The sequence below is a fragment of the Oncorhynchus mykiss genome, chromosome 25 (assembly GCF_013265735.2).
Source record: "Oncorhynchus mykiss isolate Arlee chromosome 25, USDA_OmykA_1.1, whole genome shotgun sequence".
NCBI classification, from domain to species: Eukaryota; Metazoa; Chordata; class Actinopteri; order Salmoniformes; family Salmonidae; genus Oncorhynchus; species Oncorhynchus mykiss.
Genome location: NC_048589.1, coordinates 39,774,903 through 39,795,955, shown reverse-complemented (window position 1 = coordinate 39,795,955; position 21,053 = coordinate 39,774,903). Strand labels below are relative to the sequence as shown.

Genomic DNA, 21,053 nt, shown 5'->3' with positions numbered 1-21,053 from the left:
AGAAAGCTCTCCATGCAGAACGGGGCCCATTTATAAATATTGGAACATGTTTTTCTTTCTGCCCGACCTCATTTTCTATCAATAATGGAACATAATTGTCTTTGTTTTTATTGGAAGCATACAAATTATCACACTACTTCCCGTGGCTATGCTTGAACCACTAACTATCACTACAGCTGGAACCCCTAACTCTCACAACAGCTTGAAACACTAACTATCATTACAGCTGGAACCACTAACTATCACTACAGCTGGAACCCCTAACTATCACTACAGCTTGAACCCCTAACTATCACGACAGCTTGAACCCCTAACTATCACTACAGCTGGAACCCCTAACTATCACTACAGCTGGAACCCCTAACTCTCACAACAGCTTGAAACACTAACTATCATTGCAGCTGGAACCACTAACTATCACTACAGCTGGAACCCCTAACTATCACTACAGCTTGAACCCCTAACTATCACTACAGCTTGAACCACTAACTATCACTACAGCTGGAACCCCTAACTCTCACAACAGCTTGAAACACTAACTATCATTGCAGCTGGAACCACTAACTATCACTACAGCTGGAACCCCTAACTATCACTACAGCTTGAACCCCTAACTATCACGACAGCTTGAACCCCTAACTATCACTACAGATGAAACCACTAACTCTCATTACAGATGAAACCACTAACTCTCATTACAGATGAAACCACTAACTCTCATTACAGCTGGAACCACTAACTCTTATTACAGCTGGAACCACTAACTCTCATTACAGCTGGAACCACAAACTCTCAGTACAGCTGGAACCACTAACTCTCATTACAGCTTGAACCACTAACTCTCATTACAGCTTGACCCACTAACTACCATTACAGCTGGAACCACTAACTACCATTACAGCTGGAACCACTAACTCTCATTACAGCTTGAACCACTAACTATCACTACAGCATGAACCACTAACTCTCATTACAGCATGAACCACTAACTATCACTACAGCATGAACCACTAACTATCACTACAGCTGAAACCACTAACTCTCATTACAGCTGGAACCACTAACTCGCATTACAGCTGGAACCACTAACTCTCATTACAGCTGGAACCACTAACTCTCATTACAGCTGGAACCACTAACTCTCATTACAGCTGGAACCACTAACTCTCATTACAGCTGGAACCACTAACTCTCATTACAGCTGGAACCACTAACTCTCATTACAGCTGGAACCACTAACTCTCATTACAGCTGGAACCACTAACTATCACTACAGCTGAAACCACTAACTATCACTACAGCTGAAACCGCTAACTATCACTACAGCTGAAACCACTAACTATCACTACAGCTGAAACCACTAACTATCACTACAGCTGGAACCACTAACTATCATTACAGCTGGAACCACTAACTATCACTACAGCTGAAACCACTACCTATCACTACAGCTGAAACCACTAACTATCATTACAGCTGGACCCACTAACTATCACTACAGCTTGAACCACTAACTATCATTACAGCTGAAACCACTTTAGAGTAGCAGCCAAGTCTTCAGCATGGCACCAAGATAACTGCCACATTCAAGAGAGAGGGAGATTATATTAAAGACAGAGAGATTGAGAGAGACTTGGAGTGAATTTGAGAGAGCGATTTTGGTAGACCTTTCTCAATAAATGTCCCAATACTGTGGCGATAAATGCCTAAATGTGAAGCATGTGTCAGAGTTCCCTGGGTGGTCCACCAAAGCCTGTTCTCCACAGAGGAATGTGAAGTCGTTGTCCTGCTGCCTTATCTCCGTGTGAGATGAGAGGTAGCAGCATGTTTTATATACATCATTGGTGCCTTGCGGGTGTAATAATTCCTCTCTGAGGAAACAACTCAGAGTGAGGTGATGGGGGGAGAGAGAGAGAGAAGGAAGACAGTCATGAAAACAATGCTATCAATATGGATACTTAACTGAGAAGTATTTATGCTGCAGTAGTTTATGTGTCGGGGGGCTAGGGTCAGTTTGTTATATCTGGAGTACTTCTCCTGTCCTATTCGGTGTCCTGTGTGAATCTAAGTGTGCGTTCTCTAATTCTCTCCTTCTCTCTTTCTCTCTCTCGGAGGACCTGAGCCCTAGGACCATGCCCCAGGACTACCTGACATGATGACTCCTTGCTGTCCCCAGTCCACCTGGCTGTGCTGCTGCTCCAGTTTCAACTGTTCTGCCTTATTATTATTCGACCATGCTGATCATTTATGAACATTTGAACATCTTGGCCATGTTCTGTTATAATCTCCACCCGGCACAGCCAGAAGAGGACTGGCCATCCCACATATGCTCTCTCTAATTCTCTCTTTCTTTCTCTCTCTCGGAGGACCTGAGCCCTAGGACCATGCCCCAGGAATACCTGACATGATGACTCCTTGCTGTCCCCAGTCCACCTGACTGTGCTGCTGCTCCAGTTTCAACTATTCTGCCTTATTATTATTCGACCATGCTGGTCATTTATGAACATTTGAACATCTTGACCATGTTTTGTTATAATCTCCACCCGGCACAGCCAGAAGAGGACTGGCCACCCCACATAGCCTGGTTCCTCTCTAGGTTTCTTCCTAGGTTTTGGCCTTTCTAGGGAGTTTTTCCTAGCCACCGTGCTTCTTCACCTGCATTGCTTGCTGTTTGGGGTTTTAGGCTGGGTTTCTGTACAGCACTTTGAGATATCAGCTGATGTACGAAGGGCTATATAAAATAAATTTGATTGAAATTTGATTGATTGAATAACTTCTTATTTGCACAAAAAGTCACTATATGCACTAAAAGTCACTGAACGATACTAAATGCACTGAAAGTCACTCAACGATACTAAATGCACTAAAAGTCACTAAATGCACAAAAAAATCTGCTATATAATAAAGAGGATACAACACATAGTGGGAACACAATAAGCAGTACCCTAACACTGATGGACTGTAATAACCTTGGGTCTTTCGGAAGCTCCTACCCCTGCCATCAGGGCCTGAATGACTGAATACACACTAAACTAACACAATGTGATGGACTGTAATAACCTTGGGTCTTTCAGAAGCTCCTACCCCTGCCATCAGGGCCTGAATGACTGAAAACACACTAAACTAACACAATGTGATGGACTCTAATAACCTTGGGTCTTTAGGAAGCTCCTACCCCTGCCATCAGGGCCTGAATGATTGAATACACACTAAACTAACACAATGTGATGGACTGTAATAACCTTGGGTCTTTAGGAAGCTCCTAACCCTGCCATCAGGGCCTGAATACACAATAAACTAACAAAATGCATTACAAATATTAGTTATTTCCTTTCGAATAGAATCCACAGACATCGAGTTAATGATAAATACCTTTACTAAGAGTATTAGTAATTGACTGACCTGGTATTTCAACAATGTTATTTCTAGGGTCAATTTTAGATGTATGTTATGCATTTTCAGCCATTCCTGAAACCAGAAACAAGCTACCGGAGGGCAATACCAAAACAAACGGTGTATTGATTATGTATCCTCACAACAAAATCTGCAGCGTTGCGATGACTGTATGCCCCAACATTCCACATTTTGTTGGTGACAAGAATTCCGTACAATAATTTTAGCTGAAAAGCACAAAGTCTTGACTCTCGCGTCGTTGTATATATCAACTCATACACCCTGTACCATGGAATCAGTACATAAACACGACTGATAACACAATACAAAACACACTGACAAAGACAGTGAGCTCCCTCTCTCGCTGTGTTTGTGTGTTTATTAAGGATACCCATTAGTTCCTGCCAAAGCAGCAGCTACTCTTCCTGGGGTCCAGCACATTAAGACAGTCAGTGTGTGTGTGTGTGTGAGTGAGTGAGACTTTGTCTTTCTTTAATGAAACATTCTCATTTCATTAAAACCTCACTACCCCCTTAAAATAAAACACCAAAATATATCCTGTCCTGCATACATGTACCATACTCACCTTTCCCTGTACCATACATGTACCATACTCACCTTTCCCTGTACCATGCATGTACCATACTCACCTTTCCCTGTACCATACATGTACCATACTCACCTTTCCCTGTACCATACATGTACCATACTCACCTTTCCCTGTACCATACATGTACCATACTCACCTTTCCCTGTACCATACATGTACCATACTCACCTTTCCATGTACCATACATGTACCATACTCACCTTTCCCTGTACCATACTCACCTTTCCCTGTACCATACATTTACCATACTCACCTTTCCCTGTACCATACATGTACCATACTCACCTTTCCCTGTACCATACATGTACCATACTCACCTTTCCCTGTACCATACATGTACCATACTCACCTTTCCCTGTACCATACATGTACCATACTCACCTTTCCCTGTACCATACATGTACCATACTCACCTTTCCCTGTACCATACATGTACCATACTCACCTTTCCCTGTACCATACATGTACCATACTCACCTTTCCCTCCGTCACACAATACAAAACACCACACCACAAACATCACAATAACCAAAAACAAAACTCACCACTTCAAAAACCGTATATCCAAAACATCATCCCCAGCTATACAGACAACCCCCCACCACACCAGATCTCCTGAAACATCTTCCCCAGCTATACAGACAACCCCCCCCCCACCACACCAGATCTCCTGAAACATCTTCCCCAGCTATACAGACAACCCCCCCACCACACCAGATCTCCTGAAACATCTTCCCCAGCTATACAGACAACCCCCCCCAACACACCAGATCTCCTGAAACATCTTCCCCAGCTATACAGACAACCCCCCCACCACACCAGATCTCCTGAAACATCTTCCCCAGCTATACAGACAACCCCCCCACCACACCAGATCTCCTGAAACATCTTCCCCAGCTATACAGACAACCCCCCCCCCCAACACACCAGATCTCCTGAAACATCTTCCCCAGCTATACAGACAACCCCCCCAACACACCAGATCTCCTGAAACATCATCCCCAGCTATACAGACAACCCCCCCCACCACACCAGATCTCCTGAAACATCTTCCCCAGCTATACAGACAACCCCCCCCAACACACCAGATCTCCTGAAACATCTTCCCCAGCTATACAGACACCCCCCTCCACCACACCAGATCTCCTGAAACATCATCCCCAGCTATACAGACAACCCCCCCACCACACCAGATCTCCTGAAACATCTTCCCCAGCTATACAGACAACCCCCCAACACACCAGATCTCCTGAAACATCTTCCCCAGCTATACAGACAACCCCCCCCCCCCACCACACCAGATCTCCTGAAACATCTTCCCCAGCTATACAGACAACCCCCCACCACACCAGATCTCCTGAAACATCTTCCCCAGCTATATAGACAGCCCCCCAACACACCAGATCTCCTGAAACATCTTCCCCAGCTATACAGACAACCCCCCCACCACACCAGATCTCCTGAAACATCTTCCCCAGCTATACAGACAGCCTCCCAACACACCAGATCTCCTGAAACATCTTCCCCAGCTATACAGACAGCCCCCCAACACACCAGATCTCCTAAAACATCTTCCCCAGCTATACAGACAGCCCCCCAACACACCAGATCTCCTGAAACATCTTCCCCAGCTATACAGACAGCCCCCAAACACACCAGATATGTGCAGCCTTTAGTCGGAACGCAGCCACCCTGCTCTCCAGTTCCACCAGGCCCTGTCCTCCTTCGTGAACGGTCATGTACAACACTGCCGCCCTCAGCCAGTAATGGCCCGGCCAGAAAAAGTCCATCAGCTTGCATTGCAGGTCTGCGAGCAGACCGGCAGGGGGGTTTGAGGACAGCCAGTTTATGCCACAGAGAAGATTCCACCAGGTTGTTGATGATCAGCCCCCTCCCTCTATATGACACTTGGGACAGGAGCCACGTCCACCTGGCCAGTCTTGACACCGCTGCCTGTGATAGCCTCTCCCAGTTCTTCCTGACACACCTCTCCGAGCCCAGGTACACCCCCAACACTTTAAGCCCTTCACAACCCCACTGCAAACCCCCTGGAAGCAGAGGGGTACTATCCCCCGATGCCCCACATAACAGAGCTTTACTCTTGCCCCAGTTTACCTTAGTTGACGAAGCTCCCTCATACATCTTCAGACTGGTCTCTCCTGCCTGCATATCCTGCCCATCACAGAAATGTAATCTGCATATGCTGACATTGCAATGCCTGTCACCACACCCATGCCTGTCCAGCACACTCCCTACAGTCTCCTGCGTAACAGGCCCAAAAAAGGCTCAATGGCTAGTGTATATAACTGCCCCGATAGAGGGCATCCTTGTGTAATGCCCGATCTCACCCGGACTGGCTTACTGAGCCCCCCTCTCACCTTGACCATACATGACGCCCCAGCATACAACAGCTTCACACAGGTAAAAAAAAAACTCTTCCCAAACATCACATTAAACAGATACTCATGGTCCACTCTATCAAACACCTTCTCTTGATCTAAAGAGACCAGTCCAAAGTTCACATTAGAACCTCTCGACAAGTCCAACATGTCCCTGATTAATAACAAGTTGTCCGTGATTGAGCATCCCGGAACACAATATGTTTGGTCATTATGTAGTATCGAGTCCAGATGGGACTTCAGTCTGTTAGAGAGGATCTTGGCAAATATCTTGTAGTCCGCACAGAGAAATGCCACAGGCCTCCAGTTCTTAAGTTCACAAAAGTCCCCTTTTTTGGGCAGGAGAGTCAGAGCCACCCGACGGCAACTCATTGGCAACTCCTACCCCAACGCATTCACGCAACATGCAAAAGAAGTCCAGTCCAATTATTCCCCAGAATTTATTTTAAAACTCCACTGGGAGTCCATCGACCCCTGGTGCACGACTGGGGGACATCTGTGTTACGGCCTCTGCCAGTTCATGGGACAACAGAGGAATGTCCATTTCATCCCTCTGTGCCAGAGAGACCTTAGGGAGTTCTGCGAACAAGACCTGAGCACACATAGGATCACACATTTCTGCCCTATACAACACAGTATAAAATTCCAAAGTCCGCGCCCGCATCTCTCCCACAGAGGTCACCTGCCTATCAGACAGCCGTAGACATTGCATACCCTTGGCTTCCCCACTCTGTATTTCCAAACCAAAGAAGAAAGAGCTGGGAGCGTCCATCTCCCTGAGCATGGAGAACCTAGCTCTTACAAGTGCTCCATTTGCTTTAACCTGGAAAAAACTACCCAGGTCCCTACGTAATTCAGCTAAATTAGCCTGGAGGCCTACATTGCCTTGCCCCACCATCTCTACCTCCATCTCACTAATATTACACTCTAGATCCCCCAATATTCTCCTAGCCTCTGAGGATGAGAGAGCTGTATACTGTTGACAGAAAAGCCGAATTTGGACTTTTCCCACATCCCACCATTGACTCAGAGACTCATACTCCTCTCTTCCCTGCCACCATCTTTCCCAAAAGGTTTGGTAACCTGAGCAAAAAGTGGCATCTTGTAATTTTACATTAAAATTACAACAGGATGCCTGCCAGGGCCCTGGTGAAATAGATAGCCGAGTCATGGTTGTTGTGATCCGAAAACTCCACCGGGAGAACGGTAGCGCCCAAAAGCCTATCGCTCCCCAAAAACCTTCACCCATGTATACTGTATTGTGTTGGTATCTTTAGTTCTCCAAACAGTCACTAGGTCGAACTGATTAATGATGTCCCTTAACACTCCCACTGACACTGAATGAGGCTCTTCCCCATTACTGTCTTTCGTAAAAATCCATTGTACAGTTCCAGTCCCTGCCGACCACCAGCGTCTCCTCAGGCGCTACCTGTGAAAGTTCCTGTCTAAGACACCCAAATAGTACCCCCCTCTCTTCTCTCTCCCTGTGTTAGGTGCACACACATTTCTAAAAGATAAAGCCCATGTTGTTCATTTCTGCTTTTACAACAAGCAGCCTACCCCTACACACCTCCTTTGAGGAACACATTTTTACAGACAGACCCAGTACAAAAAGGACAACCACCCTTGCACTAAAATGTGTCCCATGGCTCAAAACAATTGCCTCTTTCCACCAGAGCCCCCAATCTACTTAATTCACCACATCACTATGAGTCTCCTGCAGAAACAACACCTGTACTTTTTGTGTTTTACATTTTAACCCAACAGACTCCTCTTTCCCGCATCTCTGGTGCCAATTATATTAAGCGAGCCTACCGGAAGAGTCTCCATAAGAAGTGGGAGAAAAGCCAGCAAAGAAAGAGACCAATAGCAAAGCTCAAAAAGGCCCAGTGCCAGAAATAAACTATACATCTAAACAGTGTCTAGAGATCGACCCTTAAGCACTGTTGTGACCCACTTCCTCAAACTAAACCATTTCCTGGGTGAAACACGCAAAACACCGTAGACTATCTGTGCTGGCAAACCCTGCATAGAGCCCCTCCCCATGACTCACTTTAAAATGCACATTTAGCTGTTGCTCATTGTTATTCAGAAACAAACACTTGCCTCCGGAACGAAACAACGTGATTAACGGCATCTGCCTGAAAGCCTGCTGACAGTACACGAAAACCGCTAGCAAACTTACCAAAACAACTCAGCTCTTTCCTGATTTGATCATCCGCAATAAACTGAGGCAAATTTGTGACTACCACCATGGTCGAAGGGATAGAGAGAGGTGAAATTGGCGCCAACACACCCCTTACAAATATTCCACTAGCAATTAGCCTACCAAACAAATTTGCTCTTTTCATAAACACAACCACAGCTTTGTTCATTCTAGAAGCAGAATGTATAAATTCAGCTCCTACCTCCTCAACTCCATTCTCAGGAACACACCTGAATCCATGTCGTATCGACAGCTTCTCCTCCGCGCTAGGCTAAGAATCCATCGCACACACCACACCTTCCAAACCCCAGGAAACTTACTCTGTCCTCTTCCACCCTAACTTTGAAAAAAAAAAATGTGGATACAGCTAAAAAAAAAGTGTCTCAACCCTCCACCATAGAAAATAAAATTGAAAGAAAATAATCAAGTTAGTTAGGACAGAGCCCTCCACACCAAACACTCAAACTCCCAGCATGCACTGCAAGAGAGAGAGAGAGAGAGAGAGAGAGAGAGAGAGAGAGAGAGAGAGAGAGAGAGATAATGGCGTAGTCTGTGGTCTACTGAGGGAAATACACACACAAACACACACAGGGAAACTGAGCTGTCCAATAACCACATCATCTGGAATGAGCCTGACCAGAATTACACAGGCCTCTTCCATGACAGAGCAAAACATTCCGAAGAGAACTCGGAGAACCCGAGACAGAAGGGGCATGAGAAGCCTGAGAGACACTGACGTATTGAACCATTCATCGGTGCCAGTGTTGAAAGGTGTTATAGCGAAGCAGCTTAGATGTTGTAAGTCTAGCTGGGGGGTGATTGTCTTATGTCAGACAACGTGTCGATTCCCCCTGCAATGATCTCACAAAAGAGTAATGGGATAGCTTTGAAAGTAATTTGGCTACATTGTGCTGTCTAACGTTTGAAAATATTATCTAGGTGCCGTCGCCTAATGAACCGCATTTCATTCTCAAAACAGGCTGATTTAAATCAACATTAAAACAATACATCTTTACGTAATGTTGATGTATTTTGGTTTGAGAAGTCTTCATAGCACCACCTCACATTTCGCTAAGGAGTGTGTGCTTCAATGAGCGGTGTTTCTGAAGTTTGACAATGGACACGAATGCTAGCATAAAAACATTAGCTTGCTTCTGAGCTAGTCACTGAAATGATGCTGCTAACCAATCAGCCACCTACTTAGTGCTGCACACACATAATGTTGATGGTTTCCAACACAAAAGATAGCTAGGAAGCTACTGTGGTTGTTGCTTCCATTATCATGAGTTTTAATGAAGCAGCTGTTCTGCCAGAGTCATTACAGTAGCCTCCCAAGTCAGCTGACTGATCAGCTGACCCAATGATACAAAGTAAGTTTAGCCATCGTGGAGAAACATGCTGATCTACGGACTGATCAGTAAAGGTAGAGCTAGCTATGTCAGTAAGATAGCTACAACAGTAAGCTGGCAGTAGCAACCAACATCCTTGCACATCATTTTTGCAGAGAAAGCCACCACCTTTGTTTGTATTTTCTCACAATAAAAAACAATTAAATCCCTGTCACAATGTTTGTAACAATTTAGCTAGTTATTCTGCCTTTTTCAAGCAGAGTCATGCGACAGCGCAGTGATATAAAAAGTACAGAACGATGTTTTCATTTTTGAACGGTGGATGCTCTGGAATATTAAAATGTTAATATGAATTCCACATCCGACAAAACAGATAGATTGAAGGATGAGTGTGGTGTAGGTGTGACTCCATCTGACATTAGACAACGGCCAGGGGGGAGATAAACCTTTTGCCAACTCCTATAAGAACACACAACCCAAACAAAGACATTGTTATGTTTATCTTGGCCTAAGATCAAATAAGTCCAATAACTGTCTAAATTGTTGTTTTTGGTGACCTCTTGCCTTTTCACACCCATTTCTTTTGCCAGGTCTCAATACGGTTGGTATTATGTTGGTAAATCAGGGGTGGCCAACTTCAGCCCTCATGAGTCACAGTCCTGTTTGGTAACCCTGTCTCCAGAGAATGATCTACTTGAGACTCAACACGTTGTCCAGGTATTCGCTAATCAGTTTCAGATTAGAAATAAAAGATGAAAACCAGCAGACACTACAACCTTCACGGTGGTTGGCACCCCTTGCTCCAAACCAAATGAACCTAGACGCACTTCTATAGTCAGGTTAGTATTTCTTCCACTAATGGTTAAGGTTAGTCTCTCCCACTGGTGGTTAAGGTTAGTCTTTCTAGCCCTAGTGGTTAAGGTTAGTCTTTCTAGCCCTAGTGGTTAAGGTTTGTCTTTCTCCCACTAGTGGTTAAGGTTAGTATTAGGGAAGGGTTAGCTGATCCTGTCCTCCAAGTACTGGGTCCAAGTGAAGGTCATCATTTTACAGGACACAGGGGTGTTTAGACCCTTGTCCCTTGACCTCTGACCTGTATCCCACCACAACTGGCAACCCCGTATTAAGCTCTGGACTCGGCTCACTGTGTGTGACCATTAGTAACCATGACCTCAAGCCACTGTTTCTGACCATTAGTAACATTTAGAACCCTGTCAGCAGCAGCGTAGGATCTGGACTGGTGTTGTTCATACCTAATCCCAGTTCACAGCATTTTCAATTAATTATTTTGTTATTTCTTCAAAGTACGTAATCTTAGTGCATTGACTGATATTTTTGGAAAAACACTTCAGTTCTTGGGGAATGTTAAGTGTTCATTTACAGTTTGTAAAGTGGACAGAAAATAAAACCTTCTGTGAGAGTTACAAGACTTTAACTTCATCATTATCAAAAGATGAATGCACACAGTTGAGAAGAAAGCTGTTTTGATAGCAAAAATATTTTGGCAGAGCAGAGCATGAGAGTTGAGCAGAGGGCATTGAGAAGTTCCTCTTTCAGAGGCCCCGAGTATAAAAATCCCCCATTCCATGCGAGTGCTGCATTCTTTGATAAATGTGATTATGGTTTCTGGCTTTCCTTTAAAATACATATTTGATGCATGCATCACGTGTCAAACCCCATCGACTAGTCAGTCATTCAGAAGACAGAAAAACAACATGTAGCACAGCGGGATAAATAAATCTCCTTAAAAAGTCTGTAGTAGTTCCTCTGTTGTCTGTAGGAGTTCCACCGTCGTCTGTAGGAGTTCCTCCGTCTGTAGGGGTTCCTCCGTCTGTAGGGGTTCCCCCGTCTGTAGGAGTTCCTCCGTCTGTAGGAGTTCCCCCGTCTGTAGGAGTTCCCCCGTCTGTAGGGGTTCCCCCGTCGTCTGTAGGGGTTCCCCCGTCGTCTGTAGGAGTTCCCCCGTCGTCTGTAGGAGTTCCCCCGTCGTCTGTAGGAGTTCCCCCGTCATCTGTAGGAGTTCCTCCGTCTGTAGGAGTTCCACCGTCGTCTGTAGGAGTTCCTCCGTCTGAAGGGGTTCCACCGTCGTCTGTAGGAGTTCCTCCATCTGTAGGAGTTCCACCGTCGTCTGTAGGAGTTCCCCCGTCTGTAGGAGTTCCACCGTCGTCTGTAGGAGTTCCTCCATCTGTAGGCGTTCCACCGTCGTCTGTAGGAGTTCCACCATCTGTAGGAGTTCCACCGTCTGTAGGAGTTCCACCTCCGTCTGCAGGAGTTCCTCCCAGCCATGACGTACTGTAGGAGTTCCCCCGTCATCTGTAGGGGTTCCCCCGTCGTCTGTAGGGGTTCCCCCGTTGTCTGTAGGGGTTCCCCGTCATCTGTAGGGGTTCCCCCGTCGTCTGTAGGGGTTCCTCCGTCGTCTGTAGGGGTTCCTCCGTCGTCTGTAGGGGTTCCCCCGTCGTCTGTAGGGGTTCCCCCGTCGCCTGGAGGAGTTCCCCCGTCATCTGTAGGAGTTCCTCCGTCTGTAGGAGTTCCCCCGTCTGTAGGAGTTCCCCCGTCGTCTGTAGGGGTTCCCCCGTCGTCTGTACGGGTTCCTCCGTCGTCTGTAGGGGTTCCCCCGTCGTCTGTAGGGGTTCCTCCGTCGCCTGGAGGAGTTCCCCCGTCATCTGTAGGAGTTCCTCCGTCTGTAGGAGTTCCCCCGTCTGTAGGAGTTCCCCCGTCGTCTGTAGGGGTTCCCCCGTCGTCTGTACGGGTTCCTCCGTCGTCTGTAGGGGTTCCCCCGTCGTCTGTAGGGGTTCCTCCGTCATCTGTAGGGGTTTCCCCGTCGTCTGTAGGGGTTCCCCCGTCGTCTGGAGGAGTTCCCCCGTCATCTGTAGGAGTTCCTCCGTCTGTAGGAGTTCCCCCGTCTGTAGGAGTTCCCCCGTCGTCTGTAGGAGTTCCCCCGTCAACTGTAGGGGTTCCCCCATCGTCTGCAGGGGTTCCCCCGTCGTCTGTAGGAGTTCCCCCGTCGTCTGTAGGGGTTCCCCCGTCTGTAGGAGTTCCACCGTCGTCTGTAGGAGTTCCTCCGTCTGTAGGAGTTCCTCCGTCTGTAGGAGTTCCACCGTCGTCTGTAGGAGTTCCACCGTCGTCTGTAGGAGTTCCACCGTCGTCTGTAGGAGTTCCACCGTCGTCTGTAGGAGTTCCACCGTCGTCTGCAGGAGTTCCTCCCAGCCATGACGTACTGTAGGAGTTCCCCCGTCATCTGTAGGGGTTCCCCCGTCGTCTGTAGGGGTTCCCCCGTCGTCTGCAGGGTTTCCTCCCAGCTCTCCTCTCTTTCTCCTATAGTCTACGATCAGCTCCTTGGTCTTCGTGACGTTGAGTGAGAGGTTGTTGTCCTGGCACCACACTGCTAAGTCCACCATCTATGATGGTGTTGGAGTTGTGCGCGGCCATGCACATCGTGGGTTAACAGGGAGCACGGTATGTTAAGGGTCAGTGTGGCGTTGTTGCCTACCCTCACCACCTTAGGCCGATCCATCAGGACGTCCAGGATCCAGTTACAGAGTGAGAGATTCAGTCCCAGGGTTCCTAGGTAGGTGATGAGCTTGGAGGGGACTATGGTGTTGAATACCAAGCTTCCATTCCTCCTGTCACGAGCGGATTTATGGCTGATTTAAAATCGTCAACTCTGTTACTTTATTTGGCACGTAATAGGTTTTTCTTTAACCTCTTGAGATGGTAAAATGTTTTTTTAATGAAGTTGAACATGTGCTCTTTATGACCGAATGTTAAAATGAGTTACACTTCTCAAGAGGCACCGAATCGGTGGAACGACCCTACATTCAATTCCCAAGCAAATCAAAGTGAGCTATGTACCATATAGTTAATACACATTTAGCATGGGCTTGTGTGTTATTGTAGTGATAGGGCAGTGTTTCCCTGCTGCAGTCCTCCAGTACGCCAACAGCACACATTGATTTGTTGTAGATCCGGACAAAATGACCTGATTCAAGTCATTGAAGACTTGATGATTAATTGATATGTTGAATCAGTTGTGCTTTGTCCGGGGCTGGAGTTGAGAAACACTGAGTCTGGGAGCCAGGACTTTCTATGCGGTTTGGGGTGCAGTAAGCGGAGTCTGGTCACTAGGGCTTTTTAACCTGTTTGGGGTGCAGTAAGCCGAGTCTGGGAGTAAGGCCTTTCTATCCTGTTTGAACTCTTTGTTATAACAAAGAGTTCAACTCCTACTGATGACGGGGGGAACTCCTACTGATGACGGGGGGAACTCCTACTGATGACGGGGGGAACTCCTACTGATGACGGGGGGAACTCCTACTGATGACGGGGGGAAATCCTACTGATGACGGGGGAAACTCCTACTGATGACGGGGGAAACTCCTACTGATGACGGGGGAAACTCCTACTGATGACGGGGGAAACTCCTACTGATGACGGGGGAAACTCCTACAGATGACGGGGGGAACTCCTACAGATGACGGGGGGAACTCCTACAGATGACGGGGGGAACTCCTACAGATGACGGGGGGAACTCCTACAGATGACGGGGGGAACTCCTACTGATGACGGGGGGGAACTCCTACTGATGACGGGGGGAACTCCTACTGATGACGGGGGGAACTCCTACTGATGACGGGGGGAACTCCTACAGTACGTCATGGCTGGGAGGAACTCCCTTCTCTTCCTTACGCTTCACCACACCCAACACTAAACTGGCAATAACCTAGACATATCTGTGTGTGTGTGTGCGTGGATGCGTACGTGGGTGTGTGTGCGTGCTAGTGAGACCCCTTTCACTCTCCCTCTCCATCCCTTTTGTTAATTATATAGTTTACTTGCTTTGGCAATGTTAACATATGTTTCCCATGCCAATAAAGCCCTTGAATTGAATTGAAAGGGATGGAGAGGGAGAGAGAAAGGGATAAAGAGAGCGGGAAAGGGAGTGGGGACAGCAAAAGAGAGGATGTATGTGTGTGTGTGTGTCTTTGTGTGCGTGAACATGTGATTCACTGGTGTTACTAGACACTATGATTCCTCCCTAGAGATCCTGTAAGCCCCCTCAGTGAGTGGGAGGGGAGACGCTGTTTTCATGGAACATTTGGATGAGGGAAGGACCGCTCATCTGTGTTACATTTAGTCTCACTCTCTGCAAGTTAGACAGACAGACAGACAGACACACAGACATTCCATACCAAAGCCATCACCTACAGAGAGATGAACCTGGAGAAGAGTCCCCTAAGCAAGGTATTTATTTTTATTAAATACAAAAAAAAAATGTAAACATAGGACAAAACACATCACGACAAGAGATACAACACACCACTACATAAAGAGAGACCTAAGACAACAACATAGCAAGGCAGCAACACAGCATGGTAGCGACACAACATGGTACAAACATTATTGGGCACAGACAACAGCACAAAGGGCAAGAAGGTAAAGACAACACATCACGCAAAGCAGCCACAACTGTCAGTAAGAGTGTCCATGATTGAGTCTTTGAGTGAAGAGATTGAGATGATGATCATGATCATGAGAACAGAAAGAAAATTACTAGACACGTTGGAAAAAAAAACACACAAAAAACAGCTTAAACTAGAATGCTATTTGGCCCTAAACAGAGAGTACACCGTGGCAGAATACCTGACCACTCTGACTGACCCAAACTTAAGGAAAACTTTGAGTATGTACAGACTCAGTGAGAACAGCCTTCAACGAGCTGTATAGGGCCATTAGCAAACAGGAAAATGCTCATCCAGAGGCGGCGCTCCTAGTGGCCGGGGACTTTAATCCGTTTTACCCAATTCCTCCAAGCAGGTTACATGTCCAACCAGAGGTGGAAAAAAAAACTCCAGACCACCTTTACTCCACACACAGAGATGATTACAAAGCTCTCCCTCACAAGATTTGTACCTTGTCAGCTCGGGGGTTTGAACTTGCAACCTCCCGGTTACTAGACCAACGCTCTAACCACTAGGCTACCCTGCCGCCCCAATAAGGGACTAAGATTGAATGCTACAACACAGGGCTTGCAAACTATTACGGACTGTAAAGGGAAGCCCAGTGACACGAGCCTACCAGACGAGCTAATTAACTTCTATGCGCACTTTGAGGCAAACACTGAAGCATGCAAGTTCTCCGTAGCCGATGTGAGTAAGACCTTTAAGCAGGTCAACATTCACAAGGCCACAGGGCCAGATGGATTACCAGGACGTGTGCTCCAAACATGTGCAGACCAACTGGCAAGTGTCTTCACTGAAATTTTTAACCTGTCCCTGACCAAGTTGCGGCAGGGTAGCCTGGTGGTTAGAGCGTTGGACTAGTAACCGGAAGGTTGCAAGTTCAAACCCCCGAGCTGACAAGGTACAAATCTTGTGAGGGAGAGCTTTGTAATCATCTCTGTGTGTGGTCTGGAGTTTTTTTTTTAATACCAACAACTTTCAAGCATACCACTATAGTCCATGTACCCAAGAACGCCAAGGTAAGCTTCCTAAAAGACTACTGACCCATAGCACTCACATCTGTAGTCATGAAGTGCTTTGAAAGGCTGGTCATAGCTCACAACACCACCATTATCCCAGAAACCCTAGATCCACTCCAATTTGCATACCGTCCCAACAGATGATGCAATCTCTAATGAACTCCACACTACCCTTTCCCACCTGGACAAAAGGAACACTTAAGTGAGAATGCTATTCATTGACTACAGCTCAACACCATAGTGCCCTCAAAGATCATCACTAAGCTAAGGACCTTGGGACTCAACACCTCCCTCTGCAACTGGATCCTGGACTTCCTGACGGGCCATCCCCTGGTGGTAAGGGTAGGTAATAACACAGTTGCCAAGCTGAGACTGACACAAAATTAAGAAAACTTTGACTATGTACTGACTCAGTGAGCAAAGCCTTGCTATTGAGAAAGGCTGCCGTAGACAGATCTGTCTCTCAAGAGAAGACAGGCAATGTGCAAAATGCACACAAAATTAGGTGGAAACTGAGCTGCACGTCCTAACCTCCTGCCAAATGTATGACCATAGAGACACATATTTCCATTAGATTCCACAGACCCACAAAGAATTCGAAAACAAATCCAAATGTGATATATATATAGATATAGTGTGAAATACCACAGTGTGACATCACAGTAGCAAGATGAGTGACCTGTTGCCACAAGAAAAGGGCAACCAGTGAAGAACAAACACCATTGTAAATAAAAACCTATTTTTACATTTATTTAATTTCCCTTTTGTACTTTAACTATTTGCACATCATTACAACAATGTGTATAGACATAATATGACATTTGAAATGTCTTTAGTCTTTTGGAACTTTTGAGAGTGTAATGTTCACTGTTAATTTTTCATTATTTCTTTCACTTTTGTTTTATTATAAATGTAACTTGCTTTGGCAATGTAAACATGTTTCCCATGACAATAAAGCCCCTTGAATTGAGAGAGAAAGACAAGAGGGACAGAAACTACTCCAGCGGACTCTCTTTGGTGTTTATAGTGTAGACAACATGGGAGAGAAAAGAAAGGAGCACCTTAGCAGTAAAACATATAATAGCCCAGTTTCTTAGAGAAATAACGGTTTGGGGTCATTTAAACACAAACTATTGTTTGTTTTTAACACTGTGTTACACCTGCACTCCAAATGAGACCCACGCCTGCTCCTTTCACCAAGTTGGGATCCTTCGCTGAGTAATCAGCTTTGACATATTCAATGCATCAGCTTCTCCCAGCTGTTTGGTATACCGTTTGACATCAGAGTGAGTGAGGTGAGTGAGTTGTGTGTTTGTTTAATACCTGTGTCTGCTTGCCGCCCGGACGCCGTTCTGTGGCAGCGCCTGGGTCTGTCCGGAGTAGAGATTATACCGCTGCGGGTACGAAGCACCCCGAATTTCCCCGAACCAAGTCAACACCCACAGGAAAAGAAACATAACTGGTCCCGCCATCCCTCCACACGAAACAACAAAAACTAACTTTTAAGTGAAAACTCGTAAATAATCCTCCCGTTTGTTAATGAACTTTTATTCCACACGAATAGCGGAGAAGTAAATTCCGATCAGCCGTGATGCACTGTCCCTCTCCAGAGTCGGGTAAGTCCATACTATCGACCCATAGTTAGGCTATAGCGGGATGTGAGACAGTATCTCCAACCCGTCTTCACCTCAACATCGATACTATAGTCCTCTGATTGATAGCACTTATATTGATTTCAACGATGTCCAAAAGCAGCTGCTATTCACTTTATAATTCTTGTAAATGTGCCAAGATACTCCGAGGCGGATCTGTCAGCCTGCTGTTGTTTTTCCCGACGTTCAAATAAGCTACAGTTTCCGAGAAAAGGTTTACGCTTTTAGTAATTTAGTAAAGTTATTGCGAAGCAAAGAAGGTAGCTGGAGTTTCAAGCGCAGCAGAATTGAAATGACTATGCTCCCCCTGCCCAAGTTCCCCTTCTCTCTCCTTCTTCCCTCCCTCCTTTAGTGCGTTGCCCGACCCCTCCCTAGGCTACATATCAGGCACTTACGCACATTTTGCACAGATCTAGGACCAGCTTAAACTCCCCAAATTCAGGTCAGCGGAAACTCTACATTGACATTAGATCAGTGCCTGGGACCAACTTGGGCTAATTCAACTCCCGAATGAGAACATCGTCTATATTTACTGTCACTTATCTGACCGCAGCACCGGTATACAGTATCTGCTCTTGGACAAACGGATGAGTGTTCTTGAAAAATAACTGTGGAGTTAGGTGTGTTTAACTAGGGATGTCTTTGAAAACGTCTCTGTGGATAAGAGACTGGGAAGTTGATTAGATACACTTACTTTCAAGTTGCAATCCTACTTTCTGGACATAATGTACAGTTGAAGTCTGGGGTTTACATACACTTAGGATGGAGTCATTAAAACTTGTTTTTCAACCACTCCACACATTTCTTGTTAACAAACTATAGTTTTTGGCAAGTCGGTTAGGACATCTACTTCATGTATGACACAAGTCATTTTTCCAACAATTGTTTACAGACAGATTATTTCACTTATAAAATTCCCTATATGACAATTCCAGTGGGTCAGAAGTTAACATATACTAAATTGACTGTGCCTTTAAACAGCTCGGAAAATTCTAGAAAAGTATGTCATGGCTTTGGAAGCTTCTGATAGCCTGATTGACATCATTTGAGTCAATTGGAGGTGTACCTGTGGATGTATTTCAAGGCCTACCTTCAAACTCAGTGCCTCTTTGCTTGACGTCATGGGAAAATCAGAAGAAATCAGCCAAGACCTCGGGGGGAAAAAAATGGAGACCTTCACAAGTCTGGTTAGAACCTTTGGGCTGACAAATATGAAGCGAGCAAAAAAAAAAGAGTGATGCATGCCAACAAAGCCACTACACAACTCAACAGGAAACAGTCCCAACAGCAGTTCAAACACCTTACCACTGTTACACCTGGCTATCAGAGGAGCCTTGTCTGGCAACGTAACAGTTAATTCAACAGCTGTTCCAACACATTACCTCTGTTACACCTGGCTATCAGGGGAGCCTTGTCTGGCAGCGTAACAGTTAATTCAACAGCTGTTCCAACACATTACCTCTGTTACACCTGGCTATCAGGGGAGCCTTGTCTGGCAGCGTAACAGTTAATTCAACAGCTGTTCCAACACATTACCTCTGTTACACCTGGCTATCAGGGGAGCCTTGTCTGGCAGCGTAACAGTTAATTCAACAGCTGTTCCAACACATTACCTCTGTTACACCTGGCTATCAGGGGAGCCTTGTCTGGCAGCGTAACAGTTAATTCAACAGCTGTTCCAACACCTTACCTCTGTTACACCTGGCTATCAGGGGAGCCTTGTCTGGCAGCGTAACAGTTAATTCAACAGCTGTTCCAACACCTTACCTCTGTTACACCTGGCTATCAGGGGAGCCTTGTCTGGCAGCGTAACAGTTAATTCAGCCTCATTTACTACCTTTAAAAAAAACATAGCAGATATGGCTGACTTGCTTAGAAATGTGGTTTCTACTGACAGTTGATATGTACAGACTATGGCATAAGGGATAAGCGGATAAGAGGCAATCCATAATTTATATTAAGACATTAATGAGCCGAGCTAGGACGGACATAGTCAATATAACTATTTGTTCAGCACTTTTGAAATGGACAGCGACGGAATTCAGAACATGGGCCATTCTTACAGTGTTCTCCCTGTACACCAAATCAGAACCGTAGGATCTGGGGTATATAAGCAGACAATGAAAGCTCTTACAACATTCAATGATGCCATTTCTCTAAAACAGGCTATAGGCTGCACCAAGTCAGAACAGTAGGCTAAATTATATACACAATTATTAGGGTGAGGCACATGGGCCACTTGTTCTGTGCTCACTTGAACAGGAAGGTGGCGTGGCAGTCCTTCGTGGGCAAATTCTGTCATCAAACTTTGTGATCAAAGTCTGCCATTCTTTGGATTTATGGTGCTTTCAAGACAACTGGGAACTCGGGAAAAAAAACAAGTTTGAATCATGACGTTAGTGATCTTCAGGTCGGAGCTCTTGAAGGAGGCCCGAGTTCCCGACTTGGAATTCTGAGTTGGATGACAGTTCAAATCTTGTTTTCCCAGTCAGAGCTCGTTATTTTTGTAGTTCCCAGTTGTCTTGAACTCACTGAAGTCTGAGATTTCCCAGTTCTGAGTGTCCATTTATTTTGAAGCGGCAGAAGGCATGCTGAATTGACAGTAGTACACAGCGTTGTACCAGATCTTATTTTTTATTTTTTTTTATTCTCACATGGAATAGCCTTCATTTCTCAGAACAAGAACTGACTGACGAGTTTCAGAAGAAAGTGCTTTGTTTCTGGCCATTTTGAGCCTGTAATCAAACCCACAAATGTTGATGCTCCAGATACTCAACTAGTCTAAAAAAAAGGTCTATTTTATTGCTTCTTTAATCAGAACAACAGTTTTCAGCTGTGCTAACATAATTGCAAAATGGTTTTCTAATGAAAACTTAGCCTTTTATAATGATGAACTGGTAGTAGCTAACACAACATGCCATTGGACCTCAGGAATGATGGTTGCTGATAATGGGCCTCTGTACGCCTATGTAGAT

The 21,053-nt window shown here is 45.7% G+C and overlaps 1 protein-coding gene across 2 annotated transcripts in view; it reads right to left on the bottom strand.

The window, feature by feature from the left end:
• LOC110505904 (EMILIN-1) overlaps positions 1–18,434 on the bottom strand; it is an 80,510-nt gene extending 62,076 nt beyond the window's left edge. For both annotated transcript variants that reach the window (XM_021585376.2, XM_036963053.1), the window contains exon 1: positions 17,750–18,434. In XM_021585376.2, coding sequence (XP_021441051.2) covers positions 17,750–17,898 — 149 coding nt within the window. In that variant the 5' untranslated portion in view covers positions 17,899–18,434. The remainder of the gene's footprint in view (positions 1–17,749) is intronic.
• Between the last annotated feature and the right edge of the window lie 2,619 nt (positions 18,435–21,053).